The sequence below is a fragment of the Oncorhynchus kisutch genome, linkage group LG18, assembly GCF_002021735.2.
Source record: "Oncorhynchus kisutch isolate 150728-3 linkage group LG18, Okis_V2, whole genome shotgun sequence".
Lineage (NCBI taxonomy): Eukaryota > Metazoa > Chordata > Actinopteri > Salmoniformes > Salmonidae > Oncorhynchus > Oncorhynchus kisutch.
The window spans coordinates 4,109,455-4,127,048 of NC_034191.2; the positions used below are offsets into that span (position 1 = coordinate 4,109,455).

Consider the following 17,594-nt stretch of genomic DNA (forward strand, 5'->3'; position numbering starts at 1 on the left):
AGTGTGTCGGTGTAGAATCTCACCAGCGTGTCGGCGTAGAGCCTCAGCAGCATAGAGCCTCACCAGTGTAGAGCCTCACCAGTGTTTTGGTCTAGAGCTTCACCAGTGTGTCGGTATAGAGCCTCAGCAGCATAGAGCCTCACCAGTGTGTCGGTATAGAGCCTCAGCAGCATAGAGCCTCACCAGTGTGTCAGTACAGAGCCTCACCAGTGTGTCGGTACAGAGCCTCACCAGTGTGTCGGTATAGAGCCTCACCAGTGTTTTGGTCTAGAGCCTCACCAGTGTTTTGGTCTAGAGCCTCACCAGTGTGTCGGTGTAGAGCCTCACCAGTGTGTCGGTGTAGAGCCTCAGCAGCATAGAGCCTCACCAGTGTGTCGGCGTAGAGCCTCAGCAGCATAGAGCCTCACCAGTGTGTCGGCGTAGAGCCTCACCAGTGTAGAGCCTCGCCAGTGTGTCGGCGTAGAGCCTCAGCAGCATAGAGCCTCACCAGTGTGTCGGCGTAGAGCCTCAGCAGCATAGAGCCTCACCAGTGTGTCGGCGTAGAGCCTCAGCAGCATAGAGCCTCACCAGTGTGTCGGCGTAGAGCCTCAGCAGCATAGAGCCTCAGCAGCATAGAGCCTCAGCAGCGTAGAGCCTCACCAGTGTAGAGCCTCGCCAGTGTGTCGGCATAGAGCCTCACCGGTGTGTCGGTGTAGAGCCTCACCGGTGTGTCGGTGTAGAGCCTCACCGGTGTGTCGGCGTAGAGCCTCAGCAGTGTAGAGCCTCACCAGTGTGTCGGTGTAGAGCCTCACCAGTGTGTCGGTGTAGAGCCTCACCAGTGTGTCGGTGTAGAATCTCACCAGCGTGTCGGCGTAGAGCCTCAGCAGCATAGAGCCTCACCAGTGTAGAGCCTCACCAGTGTTTTGGTCTAGAGCTTCACCAGTGTGTCGGTATAGAGCCTCAGCAGCATAGAGCCTCACCAGTGTGTCGGTATAGAGCCTCAGCAGCATAGAGCCTCACCAGTGTGTCAGTACAGAGCCTCACCAGTGTGTCGGTACAGAGCCTCACCAGTGTGTCGGTATAGAGCCTCACCAGTGTTTTGGTCTAGAGCCTCACCAGTGTTTTGGTCTAGAGCCTCACCAGTGTGTCGGTGTAGAGCCTCACCAGTGTGTCGGTGTAGAGCCTCACCAGTGTAGAGCCTCACCAGTGTGTCGGTACAGAGCCTCACCAGTGTGTCGGTGTAGAGCCTCACCAGTGTGTCGGTAAAGAGCCTCACCAGTGTGTCGGTGTAGAGCCTCACCAGTGTGTCGGTGTAGAGCTTCACCAGTGTGTCCGTCTAGAGCCTCACCAGTGTGTCCGTCTAGAGCCTCACCAGTGTGTCCGTCTAGAGCCTCACCAGTGTGTCCGTCTAGAGCCTCACCAGTGTGTCCGTCTAGAGCCTCACCAGTGTGTCTGTCTAGAGCCTCACCAGTGTGTCTGTCTAGAGCCTCACCAGTGTGTCGGTGTAGAGCCTCACCAGTGTTTTGGTCTAGAGCCTCACCAGTGTTTTGGTCTAGAGCCTCACCAGTGTTTTGGTCTAGAGCCTCACCAGTGTTTTGGTCTAGAGCCTTACCAGTGTGTCGGTATAGAGCCTCACCAGTGTGTCGGTATAGAGCCTCACCAGTGTGTCGGTATAGAGCCTCACCAGTGTGTCGGTACAGAGCCTCACCAGTGTGTCGGTACAGAGCCTCACCAGTGTAGAGCCTCACCAGTGTGTCGGTACAGAGCCTCACCAGTGTGTCGGTGTAGAGCCTCACCGGTGTAGAGCCTCACCAGTGTATCGGTATAGAGCCTCACCAGTGTAGAGCCTCACCAGTGTAGAGCCTCACCAGTGTAGAGCCTCACCAGTGTGTCGGTGTAGAGCCTCACCAGTGTGTCGGTGTAGAGCCTCACCAGTGTGTCGGTGTAGAGCCTCACCAGTGTGTCGGTGTAGAGCCTCACCAGTGTGTCGGTAAAGAGCCTCACCAGTGTGTCGGTGTAGAGCCTCACCAGTGTGTCGGTATAGAGCCTCACCAGTGTGTCGGCGTAGAGTCTCAGCAGCATAGAGCCTCGCCAGTGTGTCGGTATAGAGCCTCACCAGTGTAGAGCCTCACCAGTGTGTCGGTACAGAGCCTCACCAGTGTAGAGCCTCACCAGTGTAGAGCCTCACCAGTGTATCGGTATAGAGCCTCACCAGTGTAGAGCCTCACCAGTGTAGAGCCTCACCAGTGTGTCGGTAAAGAGCCTCACCAGTGTAGAGCCTCACCAGTGTTTCGGGGGAGAGCCTCACCAGTGTGTCGGTAAAGAGCCTCACCAGTGTGTCTGTCTAGAGCCTCACCAGTGTGTCTGTCTAGAGCCTCACCAGTGTGTCTGTCTAGAGCCTCACCAGTGTGTCTGTCTAGAGCCTCACCAGTGTGTCTGTCTAGAGCCTCACCAGTGTGTCTGTCTAGAGCCTCACCAGTGTGTCTGTCTAGAGCCTCACCAGTGTGTCTGTCTAGAGCCTCACCAGTGTGTCGGTATAGAGCCTCACCAGTGTGTTGGTATAGAGCCTCACCAGTGTGTCGGCGTAGAGCCTCAGCAGCATAGAGCCTCACCAGTGTGTCGGCGTAGAGCCTCAGCAGCATAGAGCCTCACCAGTGTGTCGGTATAGAGCCTCAGCAGCGTAGAGCCTCACCAGTGTGTCGGTGTAGAGCCTCACCAGTGTGTCGGTGGAGAGCCTCACCAGTGTAGAGTCTCACCAGTGTAGAGCCTCACCAGTGTGTCGGTGTAGAGCCTCACCAGTGTTTCGGGGGAGAGCCTCACCAGTGTGTCGGTAAAGAGCCTCACCAGTGTAGAGCCTCACCAGTGTGTCTGTCTAGAGCCTCACCAGTGTGTCGGTATAGAGCCTCACCAGTGTGTCGGCGTAGAGCCTCAGCAGCATAGAGCCTCACCAGTGTGTCGGTATAGAGCCTCACCAGTGTAGAGCCTCACCAGTGTGTCGGTACAGAGCCTCACCGGTGTAGAGCCTCACCAGTGTAGAGCCTCACCAGTGTGTCGGTAAAGAGCCTCACCAGTGTAGAGCCTCACCAGTGTGCCGGTAAAGAGCCTCACCAGTGTGTCGGTATAGAGCCTCACCAGTGTGTCAGCGTAGAGCCTCAGCAGCATAGAGCCTCACCAGTGTGTCGGTGTAGAGCCTCTGCAGCATAGAGCCTCACCAGTGTGTCGGTATAGAGCCTCAGCAGTGTAGAGCCTCACCAGTGTGTCGGTGTAGAGCCTCACCAGTGTAGAGCCTCACCAGTGTAGAGCCTCACCAGTGTAGAGCCTCACCAGTGTGTCCGTCTAGAGCCTCACCAGTGTGTCGGTCTAGAGCCTTGCCAGTGTGTCGGTATAGAGCCTCGCCAGTGTGTCGGTATAGAGCCTCAGCAGCGTAGAGCCTCACCAGTGTGTCGGCGTAGAGCCTCAGCAGCATAGAGCCTCACCAGTGTGTCGGCGTAGAGCCTCAGCAGCATAGAGCCTCACCAGTGTGTCGGCGTAGAGCCTCAGCAGCATAGAGCCTCACCAGTGTGTCGGCGTAGAGCCTCAGCAGCATAGAGCCTCACCAGTGTGTCGGCGTAGAGCCTCAGCAGCATAGAGCCTCGCCAGTGTGTCGGCGTAGAGCCTCAGCAGCATAGAGCCTCACCAGTGTGTCGGTGTAGAGCCTCAGCAGCATAGAGCCTCACCAGTGTTTCGGTATAGAGCCTCACCAGTGTAGAGCCTCACCAGTGTAGAGCCTCGCCAGTGTGTCGGTGTAGAGCCTCACCGGTGTGTCGGTGTAGAGCCTCAGCAGTGTAGAGCCTCACCAGTGTGTCGGTGTAGAGCCTCACCAGTGTGTCGGTGTAGAGCCTCACCAGTGTGTCGGTGTAGCGCCTCACCAGTGTGTCGGTGTAGAGCCTCACCAGTGTGTCGGTGTAGAATCTCACCAGCGTGTCGGCGTAGAGCCTCACCAGTGTAGAGCCTCACCAGTGTTTTGGTCTAGAGCTTCACCAGTGTGTCGGTATAGAGCCTCAGCAGCATAGAGCCTCACCAGTGTGTCGGTATAGAGCCTCAGCAGCATAGAGCCTCACCAGTGTGTCAGTACAGAGCCTCACCAGTGTGTCGGTACAGAGCCTCACCAGTGTGTCGGTACAGAGCCTCACCAGTGTGTCGGTATAGAGCCTCACCAGTGTTTTGGTCTAGAGCCTCACCAGTGTTTTGGTCTAGAGCCTCACCAGTGTGTCGGTATAGAGCCTCACCAGTGTGTCGGTGTAGAGCCTCACCAGTGTAGAGCCTCACCAGTGTGTCGGTACAGAGCCTCACCAGTGTGTCGGTGTAGAGCCTCACCGGTGTGGAGCCTCACCAGTGTGTCGGTACAGAGCCTCACCAGTGTGTCGGTGTAGAGCCTCACCGGTGTAGAGCCTCACCAGTGTATCGGTATAGAGCCTCACCAGTGTAGGGCCTCACCAGTGTAGGGCCTCACCAGTGTGTCGGTGTAGAGCCTCACCAGTGTGTCGGTGTAGAGCCTCACCAGTGTGTCGGTGTAGAGCCTCACCAGTGTGTCGGTGTAGAGCCTCACCAGTGTGTCGGTGTAGAGCCTCACCAGTGTGTCGGTGTAGAGCCTCACCAGTGTGTCGGTGTAGAGCCTCACCAGTGTTTCGGGGGAGAGCCTCACCAGTGTGTCGGTAAAGAGCCTCACCAGTGTGTCGGTGTAGAGCTTCACCAGTGTGTCCGTCTAGAGCCTCACCAGTGTGTCCGTCTAGAGCCTCACCAGTGTGTCCGTCTAGAGCCTCACCAGTGTGTCCGTCTAGAGCCTCACCAGTGTGTCCGTCTAGAGCCTCACCAGTGTGTCGGTGTAGAGCCTCACCAGTGTGTCAGTGTAGAGCCTCACCAGTGTGTCAGTGTAGAGCCTCACCAGTGTGTCGGTGTAGAGCCTCACCAGTGTGTCAGTGTAGAGCCTCACCAGTGTTTCGGTCTAGAGCCTCACCAGTGTTTCGGTCTAGAGCCTCACCAGTGTTTTGGTCTAGAGCCTCACCAGTGTTTTGGTCTAGAGCCTCACCAGTGTTTTGGTCTAGAGCCTCACCAGTGTGTCGGTACAGAGCCTCACCAGTGTGTCGGTACAGAGCCTCACCAGTGTGTCGGTACAGAGTCTCACCGGTGTAGAGCCTCACCGGTGTAGAGCCTCACCAGTGTGTCGGTACAGAGCCTCACCAGTGTGTCGGTGTAGAGCCTCACCGGTGTAGAGCCTCACCGGTGTAGAGCCTCACCGGTGTAGAGCCTCACCGGTGTATCGGTATAGAGCCTCACCAGTGTAGAGCCTCACCAGTGTGTCGGTGTAGAGCCTCACCAGTGTGTCGGTGTAGAGCCTCACCAGTGTGTCGGTGTATTTTTTTAAAACATTTTATACAGCTCAAGGCTGTCAAACGTATAAGATTGGTTTCCAGGTCTCAGATTAAAGACGGTTGTGTATTCCTAATATCTACATGGCATCTTGTCGGTGTGACAGTTTCTTACGTCCCCCTCTCTCTCAGGACATTGACTGGGACCAGGATGTGACGTTCCTCCCAGCAGCTGACGGTAAGAAGTTAGAGAAGAAGAAAGGACCAGGGAGAGTCGGGGCTGTGATCGGCATCGTTATCTTCGCTGCTGTCATCGCCCTTATGACCGGCCTACTGGTCTGGCACTTCCACTGTGAGTAGCCCTGCCCCTCTCTTCTTCTCTTCCACTGGAAGTAGCCCTGCCCCCTCTCTTCTTCTCTTCCAATGGGAGTAGCCCTGCCCCCTCTCTTCTTCTCTTCCACTGGAAGTAGCCCTGCCCCCTCTTCTTCTCTTCCAATGGGAGTAGCCCTGCCCCCTCTCTTCTTCTCTTCCACTGGGAGTAGCCCTGTCCCCTCTCTTCTTCTCTTCCAATGGGAATAGCCCTGCCCCCTCTCTTCTTCTCTTCCAATGGGAATAGCCCTGCCCCCTCTCTTCTTCTCTTCCACTGGGAGTAGCCCTGTCCCCTCTCTTCTTGTCTCCTGCAGCAAGAGCGACGTCATTGATATATATACAGAGAAAAGAGTCGGCCCGAGAATTGAACCCTGTGGTGCCCCCATAGACACTGCCAAGGTTCGGACAACATTCCCTGCAATTTGACACACTGAACTCTGTCTGCAAAGTAGTTGGTGAACCAGGCGAGGCAGTCATTAGAGAAACAAAGCTATTGAGTCTGCCGATAAGAATGTGGTGATTGACAGTGTCGAAAGCCTTGGCCATGTCGATGAAGACGACTGCACAGTACTGTCTTTTATCAATGGCGGTTATGATATCGTTTAGGACCTTGAGCGTGGCTGAGGTGCACCCGTGGCTGAGGTGCATCCGGAAACCGGATTGCACAGCGGAGAAGGTACAGTGGGTTTCGAAATGGTCAGTGATCTGTTTATTAACTTGGCTTTCGAAGACTTTAGATAGGCAGGGCAGGATGGATACAGGTCTGTAACAGTTTGGGTCTAGGTTGTCACCCCCTTTGAGAGGGGGATGACCGCGGCAGCTTTCCAATCTTTAGGGATCTCAGACGATACGAAAGAGGTTGAACATGCTGGTAATAGGGGTTGCGACAATGGCGGCAGATAGTTTCAGAAAGAGAGGGTCCAGATTGTCTAGCCCAGCTGATTTGTACGGGTCCAGGTTTTGCAGCTCTTTCAGAACATCAGCTGACTGGATTTGGGAGAAGGAGAAATGGGGAAGGCTTGGGCAAGTTGCTGTGGGGGTTGCAGTGCTGTTGACCAGGGTAGGGGTAGCCAGGTGGAAAGCATGGCCAGCCGTAGAAAAATGCTTATTGAAATTCTCAATTATAGTGGATTTATCAGTGGGGACAGTGTTTCCTAGCCTCAGTGCAGTGGGCAGCTGGGAGGGGGTGCTCTTGTTCTCCATGGAATTTACACTGTCCCAAAACTTTGGAGTTAAAGCTACAGATTGCGAATTTCTGTTTGAAAAAAGCCTTTGCTTTCCTAACTGACTGCTTGTATTGGTTCCTGACTTCCCTGAGCAGTTGCATATCGCGGGGACTATTTGATGCTATTGCAGTCCACCACAGGATATTTTAGTACTGGTCAAGGGCAGTCAGGTCTGGAGTGAACCAAGGGCTATATCTGTTCTTAGTTCTGCATTTTTTGAACTGGGCATGCTTATCTAAGATGGTGAGGAAATTACTTTTAAAGAATGACCAGGCATCCTCTACTGACGGGATGAAGTCAATGTCCTTCCAGGTTACCCGGGTCAGGTCGATTAGAAAGGCCTGCTTGCAGAAGTGTTTTAGGGAGCGTTTGATAGTGATGAGGGGTGGTCGTTCGACCGCGGACTCGTAGCGGATACAGGCAATGAGGCAGTGATCGCTGAGATCCTGATTGAAAACTGCGGAGGTGTATTTGGAGGGCAAGTTGGTCAGGATAATGTCTATAAGGGTGCCCATGTTTACGGATTTAGGGTTGTACCTGGTGGGTTCCTTGATGATTTGTGTGAGATTGAAGGCATCTAGCTTAGATTGTAGGACTGCCGGGGTGTTAAGCATATCCCAGTTTAGGTCACTTAACAGAATGAACTCTAAAGCTAAATGGGGGGCGATCAATTCACAAATGGTGTCCAGCTGGGAGCGGAGGGGGGGTCGATAGCAGGCGGCAACAGTGAGAGACTTATTTCTGAAGAGGTAAATTTTTTTAATTAGAAGTTTAAACTGTTTGGGTATAGACCTGGAAAATATGACAGAACTTTGCAGGCTATCTCTGCAGTAGATTGCAACTCCTCCCCCTTTGGCAGTTCTATCTTGACGGAAAATGTTGTAGTTGGGTATGGAAATCTCAGAATTGTTGGTGGCCTTCCTAAGCCAGGATTCAGACACGGCAAGGACATCAGGGTTGGCGGAGTGTGCTAAAGCAGTGAGTAAAACAAACTTAGGGAGGAGGCTTCTGATGTTGACATGGATGAAACCAAGGCTTTTTTGATCACAGAAGTCAACAAATGCCTGGGGGCACGCAGGGCCTGGGTTTACCTCCACATCACCCGAGGAACAGAGGAGGAGTAGGATGAGGGTACGGCTAAAGGCTATCAAAACTGTTCGCCTAGAGCGTTGGGGACAAAGAATAAAAGAAGCAGATTTCTGGGCGTAGTAGAATAGATTCAGGGCATAATGTGCAGACGGGTATGGTGGGGTGCGGGTACAGCGGAGGTAAGCCCAGGCACTGAGTGATAAGAGACGTTGTATCTCTGGATAAGCTGGTTATAATGGGGCAGCAGGGTAGCCTAGTGGTTAGAGCGTTGGACTAGTAGGTTGCAAGTACGAATCCCCGAGCTGACAAGGTACAAATCTGTCGTTCTGCCCCTGAACAGGCAGTTAACCCACTGTTCCTAGGCCGTCATTGAAAATAAGAATTTGTTCTTAACTGAAAGGTAAAATAAAATGTTAAATGGGTAACAAAGGAGGTATCAGAGCTATAATAAGGTTGCATCTCTGGACATGCTGGTTGTAATGGGTGAGGTCACCGCATGTGTGGGAGGTGGGACAAAGGAGGTATCAGAGCTATAATAAGGTTGCATCTCTGGACATGCTGGTTGTAATGGGTGAGGTCACCGCATGTGTGGGAGGTGGGACAAAGGAGGTATCAGGGGTATGAAGAGTGGAACTAGGGGCTCCATTGTAAACTAAAACAATGATAAATAACCTAAACAACAGTATATTGACATATGAGAGAGACATACAGCGAGGCATAAAGTAATCACAGGTGTTGATTTGGAGAGCTAGCTTAGACAACAACGGGTGAGACAACAACAGCTAATCAACTAAAACAACAACAGTTAAAATGGCGATGAATGGGCCAGAGGGTCGGTTAACTACACACAGGGTCTGAGTTCGCGGCTGGGGCCGACAGATAAACCAAAAAAATCAACAGAATGGAGTACCGTGATTAATGGACAGTCCAGAAGGCATCAGCTATGGAGCCAAGTGATCATAGGGTCCAGGGGGATGGAACAGGGAAGCAATAGATGGAACAGGGAAGCCGTCGCTACTATGCTAGCACGCGGGCAACACGGAGTTTGACGTTAGTAGCCCGGGCCTAGTAGAAGCGTCTGCTCCGACGGAGGCCGGTTGAAGGCACAGTGGATGGAGTATTCGTCGGCAGACCAGTCGTGGTGGTGCGGCGGGGCGCCGTGTCGACTAAGGATCCAAGCCAGATGGCGAAAGAGGTGTTGTAGTAGTTTCGTTTTCTAGCCACCCGGTAGCAGCGGTGATCCGGTGGATTCTAGCCGTGTTTGGGTGGAGTCCGGGTGAACAACTGAGTAGGCCGGGAGGTGGGCCTCAGAGATAGCTTCGGTTCTGGGTAACTCAGTGGGTGCTAGCTAGCTGTGAAGATCAGGAGTAATGGTCCAGGGATTACGTCAGGAAACCGGCGTTGTAGTGGAGAGACAGTCCGTTACTGGTGAGTATTATCCAGGCTAAAAAACACACAAAAAAGGGCTGGTATCTGTGCAGAAGGTAAAGGCCGCTAGCAGTGGCTAACAATGACTAAATAGCTTGTAGCTAATTAGCTGGTTAGCTTCTGATGGCTAGGTGGTTCTGGCTATAAGGTCTAGAAATAAAAAATAATAGCGGTTCCGTATCACATTGGGTGAGGCAGGTTACCGGAAGGTATAATTTAACTAAAATGGATAAGAGATTTGAAATATATACAAAAAAAATACCAAAGTACACGAGAGGACGAGCAAAACACGTCTACACTGCTACGCCATCTTGGAATTTAGTGAATTTCTTTCACTGGGAGTTGCCCTGCCCCCTCTCTTCTTCTCTTCCACTGGGAGTAGCCCTGCCCCCTCTCTTCTTCTCTTCCACTGGGAGTAGCCCTGCCCCTCTTCTTCTCTTCCACTGGGAGTAGCCCTGCCCCCTCTCTTCTTCTCTTCCACTGGGAGTAGCCCTGCCCCCTCTCTTCTTCTCTTCCACTGGGAGTGGCCCTGCCCCTCTCTTCTTCTCTTCCACTGGGAGTAGCCCTGCCCCCTCTCTTCTTCTCTTCCACTGGGAGTAGCCCTGCCCCTCTTCTTCTCTTCCACTGGGAGTAGCCCTGCCCCTCTCTTCTTCTCTTCCACTGGGAGTAGCCCTGCCCCCTCTCTTCTTCTCTTCCACTGGGAGTAGCCCTGCCCCTCTCTTCTTCTCTTCCACTGGGAGTAGCCCTGCCCCCTCTCTTCTTCTCTTCCACTGGGAGTAGCCCTGCCCCTCTCTTCTTCTCTTCCACTGGGAGTAGCCCTGCCCCCTCTCTTCTTCTCTTCCACTGGGAGTAGCCCTGCCCCCTCTCTTCTTCTCTTCCACTGGGAGTAGCCCTGCCCCCTCTCTTCTTCTCTTCCACTGGGAGTAGCCCTGCCCCCTCTCTTCTTCTCTTCCACTGGGAGTAGCCCTGCCCCCTCTCTTCTTCTCTTCCACTGGGAGTAGCCCTGCCCCTCTCTTCTTCTCTTCCACTGGGAGTAGCCCTGCCCCCTCTCTTCTTCTCTTCCACTGGGAGTAGCCCTGCCCCCTCTCTTCTTCTCTTCCACTGGAGTAGCCCTGCCCCCTCTCTTCTTCTCTTCCACTGGGAGTAGCCCTGCCCCCTCTCTTCTTCTCTTCCACTGGAAGTAGCCCTGCCCCCTCTCTTCTTCTCTTCCACTGGGAGTAGCCCTGCCCCCTCTCTTCTTCTCTTCCACTGGAAGTAGCCCTGCCCCCTCTCTTCTTCTCTTCCACTGGGAGTAGCCCTGCCCCCTCTCTTCTTCTCTTCCACTGGGAGTAGCCCTGCCCCCTCTCTTCTTCTCTTCCACTGGGAGTAGCCCTGCCCCCTCTCTTCTTCTCTTCCACTGGGAGTAGCCCTGCCCCCTCTCTTCTTCTCTTCCACTGGAAGTAGCCCTGCCCCTCTTCTTCTCTTCCACTGGAAGTAGCCCTGCCCCTCTCTTCTTCTCTTCCACTGGGAGTAGCCCTGCCCCCTCTCTTCTTCTCTTCCACTGGGAGTAGCCCTGCCCCCTCTCTTCTTCTCTTCCACTGGGAGTAGCCCTGCCCCCTCTCTTCTTCTCTTCCACTGGGAGTAGCCCTGCCCCTCTCTTCTTCTCTTCCACTGGGAGTAGCCCTGCCCCCTCTCTTCTTCTCTTCCACTGGGAGTAGCCCTGCCCCCTCTCTTCTTCTCTTCCACTGGGAGTAGCCCTGCCCCTCTCTTCTTCTCTTCCACTGGGAGTAGCCCTGCCCCCTCTCTTCTTCTCTTCCACTGGGAGTAGGCCCTGCCCCCTCTCTTCTTCTCTTCCACTGGGAGTGGCCCTGCCCCTCTCTTCTTCTCTTCCACTGGGAGTAGCCCTGCCCTCTCTTCTTCTCTTCCACTGGGAGTAGCCCTGCCCTCTCTTCTTCTCTTCCACTGGGAGTAGCCCTGCCCCTCTCTTCTCTCTTCCACTGGAAGTAGCCCTGCCCCTCTTCTTCTCTTCCACTGGAAGTAGCCCTGCCCCCTCTCTTCTTCTCTTCCACTGGGAGTAGCCCTGCCCCTCTCTTCTTCTCTTCCACTGGGAGTAGCCCTGCCCCTCTCTTCTTCTCTTCCACTGGGAGTAGCCCTGCCCCCTCTCTTCTTCTCTTCCACTGGGAGTGCCCTGCCCCCTCTTCTTCTCTTTCCACTGGGAGTAGCCCTGCCCCTCTCTTCTTCTCTTCCACTGGGAGTAGCCCTGCCCCTCTTCTTCTCTTCCACTGGGAGTAGCCCTGCCCCCTCTCTTCTTCTCTTCCACTGGGAGTAGCCCTGCCCCTCTTCTTCTCTTCCACTGGGAGTAGCCCTGCCCCCTCTCTTCTTCTCTTCCACTGGGAGTAGCCCTGCCCCCTCTCTTCTTCTCTTCCACTGGGAGTAGCCCTGCCCCCTCTCTTCTTCTCTTCCACTGGGAGTAGCCCTGCCCCCTCTCTTCTTCTCTTCCACTGGGAGTGGCCCTGCCCCTCTCTTCTTCTCTTCCACTGGGAGTAGCCCTGCCCCCTCTCTTCTTCTCTTCCACTGGGAGTGGCCCTGCCCCTCTCTTCTTCTCTTCCACTGGGAGTAGCCCTGCCCCTCTTCTTCTCTTCCACTGGGAGTAGCCCTGCCCCTCTCTTCTTCTCTTCCACTGGGAGTAGCCCTGCCCCTCTCTTCTTCTCTTCCACTGGAAGTAGCCCTGCCCCTCTTCTTCTCTTCCACTGGAAGTAGCCCTGCCCCCTCTCTTCTTCTCTTCCACTGGGAGTAGCCCTGCCCCTCTCTTCTTCTCTTCCACTGGAAGTAGCCCTGCCCCTCTTCTTCTCTTCCACTGGGAGTGGCCTTAAGGCGTCAGCATGCACCAGTTCGACTGGCGCCTAGCCGAACGACATACTCCCTTAAAATAACATCCCTTGAAAAATTTGAAAACAGCGTCAATAGTACTATTTATCCATTTTGTGACGTAGCCAGCACCTCAAAATAGTCAGAATTCATCTAATATAATTTTACATCTAAGATGCTTTTTTTTTGCATTGAAAAATACCTCTACCGCTCTCTACCCCTCTCTACCCCTCTCTTCCCTTTCTACCCCTTTCTTCCCCTTTCTTCCACTCCCTAACCATTTCTTCAACTATCCCTCCCTACATCCTTTCCGCTCTGCCAGATAAAGCCCTTTCCTAGGGCTCAGAGTTTGTCCTGATCAGGCCACAGGGTCAGGAGACACTCCTTGCTCTACTCCTTCCACAGAACCACTTGTCATTTTTTTATATAAATATTTTTGAAACCATTAGGAACAGCTGCTTAATGACTGTTTCTCTGTCTCTCTTGATTTACTCCCTGTAGATCGTAAGGATACGCGTATCAAGAAGATGTACAGCGGGTCGATGAAGATCACCAACCAGGTGTTTGAGGATACCTATGAAAACTCCAACAGCACTGAGTACAGAGCGCTGGCCGAACAGGTCGTTAAACAGGTCAGAGAGAACCTTGGCCGTGTCCGAAATCGGTCTTGCCTGCTACTTTCTACACCGGGAATCTGTGTACTAATCCTACCGCATATTATTTAGAACAGGGATGGGCAACTCCAGTGCTGGTGCCTTTCCCCCCCCCAGCCCTGTAGCTAACACACCTTTCCCCCCCCAGCCCTGTAGCTAACACCCCCCCCCCCCCCCCCAGCCCTGTAGCTAACACCCAGCCCTGTAGCTAACACCCCCCCCCCCCAGCCCTGTAGCTAACACCCCCCCCCCCCAGCCCTGTAGCTAACCCCCCCCCCAGCCCTGTAGCTAACACCCCCCCCCCCCCAGCCCTGTAGCTAACACGCCTTTCCCCCCCAGCCCTGTAGCTAACACACCTTTCCACCCCAGCCCTGTAGCTAACACACCTTCCCCCCCCAGCCCTGTAGCTAACGCACCTTTCCCCCCAGCCCTGTAGCTAACACACCTCCCCCCCAGCCCTATAGCTAACACACCTTCCCCCCCCAGCCCTATAGCTAACACACCTCCCCCCCCCCCCTCCCCAGCCCTGTAGCTAACACACCTCCCCCCCAGCCCTATAGTTAACACACCTCCCCCCCAGCCCTGTAGTTAACACACCTCCCCCCAGCCCTGTAGTTAACACACCTCCCCCCCAGCCCTGTAGCTAACACACCTCCCCCCCAGCCCTGTAGCTAACACACCTCCCCCCAGCCCTGTAGCTAACACACCTTTCCCCCAGCCCTCTAGCTAACACACCTTTCCCCCCCAGCCCTATAGCTAACACACCTTTCCCTATAGCTAACACACCTCCCCCCACAGCCCTGTAGCTAACACACCTTTCCCTATAGCTAACACACCTTTCCCTATAGCTAACACACCTATCCCTATAGCTAACACACCTTTCCCCCCCCAGCCCTGTAGCTAACACACTTATCCCTATAGCTAACACACCTTTCCCCCCCCAGCCCTGTAGCTAACACACCTTTCCCCCGCCCAGCCCTGTAGCTAACACACCTTTCCCCCAGCCCTGTAGCTAACACACTTTTCTCCTCCAACCCTGTAGCTAACATACCTTTCCCTATAGCTAACACACCTTTCCCTATAGCTAACACACCTTTCCCCCCCAGCCCTGTAGCTAACACACCTTTCCCCCCCAGTCCTGTAGCTAACACACCTTTCCCTATAGCTAACACACCTATAGTATAGCTAACACACCTATCCCTATAGCTAACACACCTTTCCCTATAGCTAACACACCTCCCCCCCAGCCGTGTAGCTAACACACCTTTTCTCCCCCAGCCCTGTAGCTAACACACCTCCACCCCAGCCCTGTAGCTAACACACCTCCCCCCCAGCCCTGTAGCTAACACACCTTTCCTCCCCCAGACCTATAGCTAACACACCTTTCCCCCCCAGCCCTATAGCTAACACACCTTTCCCCCCCAGCCCTATAGCTAACACACCTTTCCCCCCCAGCCCTATAGCTAACACACCTTTCCCCCCCAGCCCTATAGCTAACACACCTTTCCCCCCCAGCCCTATAGCTAACACACCTTTCCCCCACAGCCCTATAGCTAACACACCTTTCCCCCAGCCCTATAGCTAACACACCTTTCCCACCAGCCCTATAGCTAACACACCTTTCCCTGTAGCTAACGCACCTTTCCCTGTAGCTAACGCACCTTTCCCTGTAGCTAACGCACCTTTCCCTGTAGCTAACGCACCTTTCCCTGTAGCTAACGCACCTTTCCCTGTAGCTAACGCACCTTTCCCTGTAGCTAACGCACCTTTCCCTGTAGCTAACGCACCTTTCCCTGTAGCTAACGCACCTTTCCCTGTAGCTAACGCACCTTTCCCTGTAGCTAACGCACCTTTCCCTGTAGCTAACGCACCTTTCCCTGTAGCTAACGCACCTTTCCCTGTAGCTAAAGCACCTTTCCCTGTAGTTAAAGCACCTTCCCCCCAGCCCTGTAGCTAACGCACCTTTCCCTGTAGCTAACGCACCTTTCCCTGTAGCTAACGCACCTTTCCCTGTAGCTAACGCACCTTTCCCTGTAGCTAACGCACCTTTCCCTATAGCTAACGCACCTTCCCCCCAGCCCTGGAGCTAACGCACGTTTCCCTATAGCTAACGCACCTTTCCCCCAGCAAAATAGCTAACGCACCTTTCCCTATAGCTAACGCACCTTCCCCCCAGCCCTGGAGCTAACACTTATAGCTAACACACCTTTCCCTATAGCTAACACACCTTTCCCCCAGCAAAATAGCTAACACACCTTTCCCTATAGCTAACGCACCTTTCCCTATAGCTAACGCACCTTTCCCTATAGCTAACGCACCTTTCCCTATAGCTAACGCACCTTTCCCTATAGCTAACGCACCTTTCCCTATAGCTAACGCCCCCCCCCCCCCCCAGCCCTATAGCTAACGCACTTATCCCTATAGCTAACACACCGTTCCCTATAGCTAACGCACCTTTCCCTATAGCTAACGCACCTTCCCCCCAGCCCTGGAGCTAACACACCTTTCCCCCAGCCCTATAGTTAATGCACCTTTCCCCCCCAGCCCTATAGCTAACACACCTTTCCCCCTGCCCTATAGCTAACACACCTTTCCCCCTGCCCTACAGCTAACACACCTTTCCCCCAGCCCTATAGCTAACACACCTTTCCCTATAGCTAACGCACCTTTCCCTATAGCTAACGCACCTTTCCACCAGCCCTATAGCTAACACACCTTTCCCCCAGCCCTATAGCTAACACACCTTTCCCCCAGCCCTATAGCTAACACACCTTTCCCCCAGCCCTATAGCTAACGCACCTTTCCCCCAGCCCTATAGCTAACGCACCTTTCCCCCAGCCCTATAGCTAACGCACCTTTCCCCCATCCCTATAGCTAACGCACCTTTCCCCCAGCCCTATAGCTAACACACCTTTCCCTGTAGCTAACACACCTTTCCCCCAGCCCTATAGCTAACGCACCTTTCCCTATAGCTAACACACCTTTCCTTATAGCTAACACACCTTTCCCTATAGCTAACACACCTTTCCCCCAGCAAAATAGCTAACACACCTTTCCCTATAGCTAACGCACCTTTCCCTATAGCTAACGCACCTTTCCCTATAGCTAACGCACCTTTCCCTATAGCTAACGCACCTTTCCCTATAGCTAATGCACCCCCCCCCCCAGCCCTATAGCTAACGCACTTATCCCTATAGCTAACACACCTATCCCTATAGCTAACACACCTATCCCTATAGCTAACACACCTTTCCCCCAGCCCTATAGCTAACACACCTTTCCCCCAGCCCTATAGCTAACACACCTTAAGCTACTGGAGTTGCATTCTTAACTGAAAACCATGATTAGTTGATTATAGGAGGGCGGCAGGTCACAACCAGTCCCCTGAGAACTGGACTTTTCCATCACTGATTCACAACAAATTGTTTAGTATTATCCACTGCAGTCAGCAACAAATACCAACCACTTAGGCTCCTCCTACTGAGGAGAGCAACCACGTAGGCTCCTCCTGCTGAGGAGAGCAACCACGTAGGCTCCTCCTGCTGAGGAGAGCAACCACGTAGGCTCCTCCTGCTGAGGAGAGCAACCACGTAGGCTCCTCCTGCTGAGGAGAGCAACCACGTAGGCTCCTCCTGCTGAGGAGAGCAACCACGTAGGCTCCTCCTGCTGAGGAGAGCAACCACGTAGGCTCCTCCTGCTGAGGAGAGCAACCACGTAGGCTCCTCCTGCTGAGGAGAGCAACCACGTAGGCTCCTCCTGCTGAGGAGAGCAACAACGTAGGCTCCTCCTGCTGAGGAGAGCAACCACGTAGGCTCCTCCTGCTGAGGAGAGCAACCACGTAGGCTCCTCCTGCTGAGGAGAGCAACCACGTAGGCTCCTCCTGCTGAGGAGAGCGACCACGTAGGCTCCTCCTGCTGAGGAGAGCGACCACGTAGGCGCCTCCTGCTGAGGAGAGCGACCGCCTAGGCGCCTCCTGCTGAGGAGAGCGACCGCCTAGGCTCCTCCTGCTGAGGAGAGCGACCGCCTAGGCTCCTCCTGCTGAGGAGATCGACCGCCTAGGCTCCTCCTACTGAGGATACGTAATCTAATGTGCAATAGCATTGAATCCCGCCATTTGTTCATTTGGGTACAGCGAGGCCCCTTATCACAGCTGATTATCAAACACGCATACATCTGGAAAGACCTTTCTCCTCCTCAACAGTATGGTAATATAGTCCTATATATTTATAATATCATTATAATTCTACTGGATGGAGATGACATCCTGGCACATAAAGCAACTGTAGTATTTCACATACTACAGAACGATTTAGAACACCAGCATTCTGGGTATTCAGACGCGGCTCTTCTTTCTCTCTGAATCCCAAGTGGCACACTATTCCCTTTACAGTTCACTGCTTTTGATTTGGGATCCTGAGTCCCAAGTGGGACACTATTCCCTTTACAGTGCACTGCTTTTGATTTGGGATGCTGAGTCCCAAGTGGGACACTATTCCCTTTACAGTACACTGCTTTTGATTTGGGATGCAGACACTGTCTTTCCACTACCGATAAGTACACTTCAAATAAGTCACATAATAAATCAATCAATCATTTGTTTCTGAGAAAATGAGTTGGGCAGCCAGATTCACACCCGATCATTCTAAATTAAAGAA

General features: G+C 53.6%; 1 protein-coding gene across 1 annotated transcript in view; it reads left to right on the forward strand.

Moving 5' to 3' along the window:
• st14a (ST14 transmembrane serine protease matriptase a) overlaps window positions 1-17,594 on the forward strand; it is an 89,853-nt gene that overhangs the window by 32,981 nt on the left and 39,278 nt on the right. Inside the window, exons 2-3 of the mRNA XM_031795784.1 lie at window positions 5,520-5,679; window positions 12,788-12,918. Coding sequence (XP_031651644.1) covers window positions 5,520-5,679; window positions 12,788-12,918 — 291 coding nt within the window. The remainder of the gene's footprint in view (window positions 1-5,519; window positions 5,680-12,787; window positions 12,919-17,594) is intronic.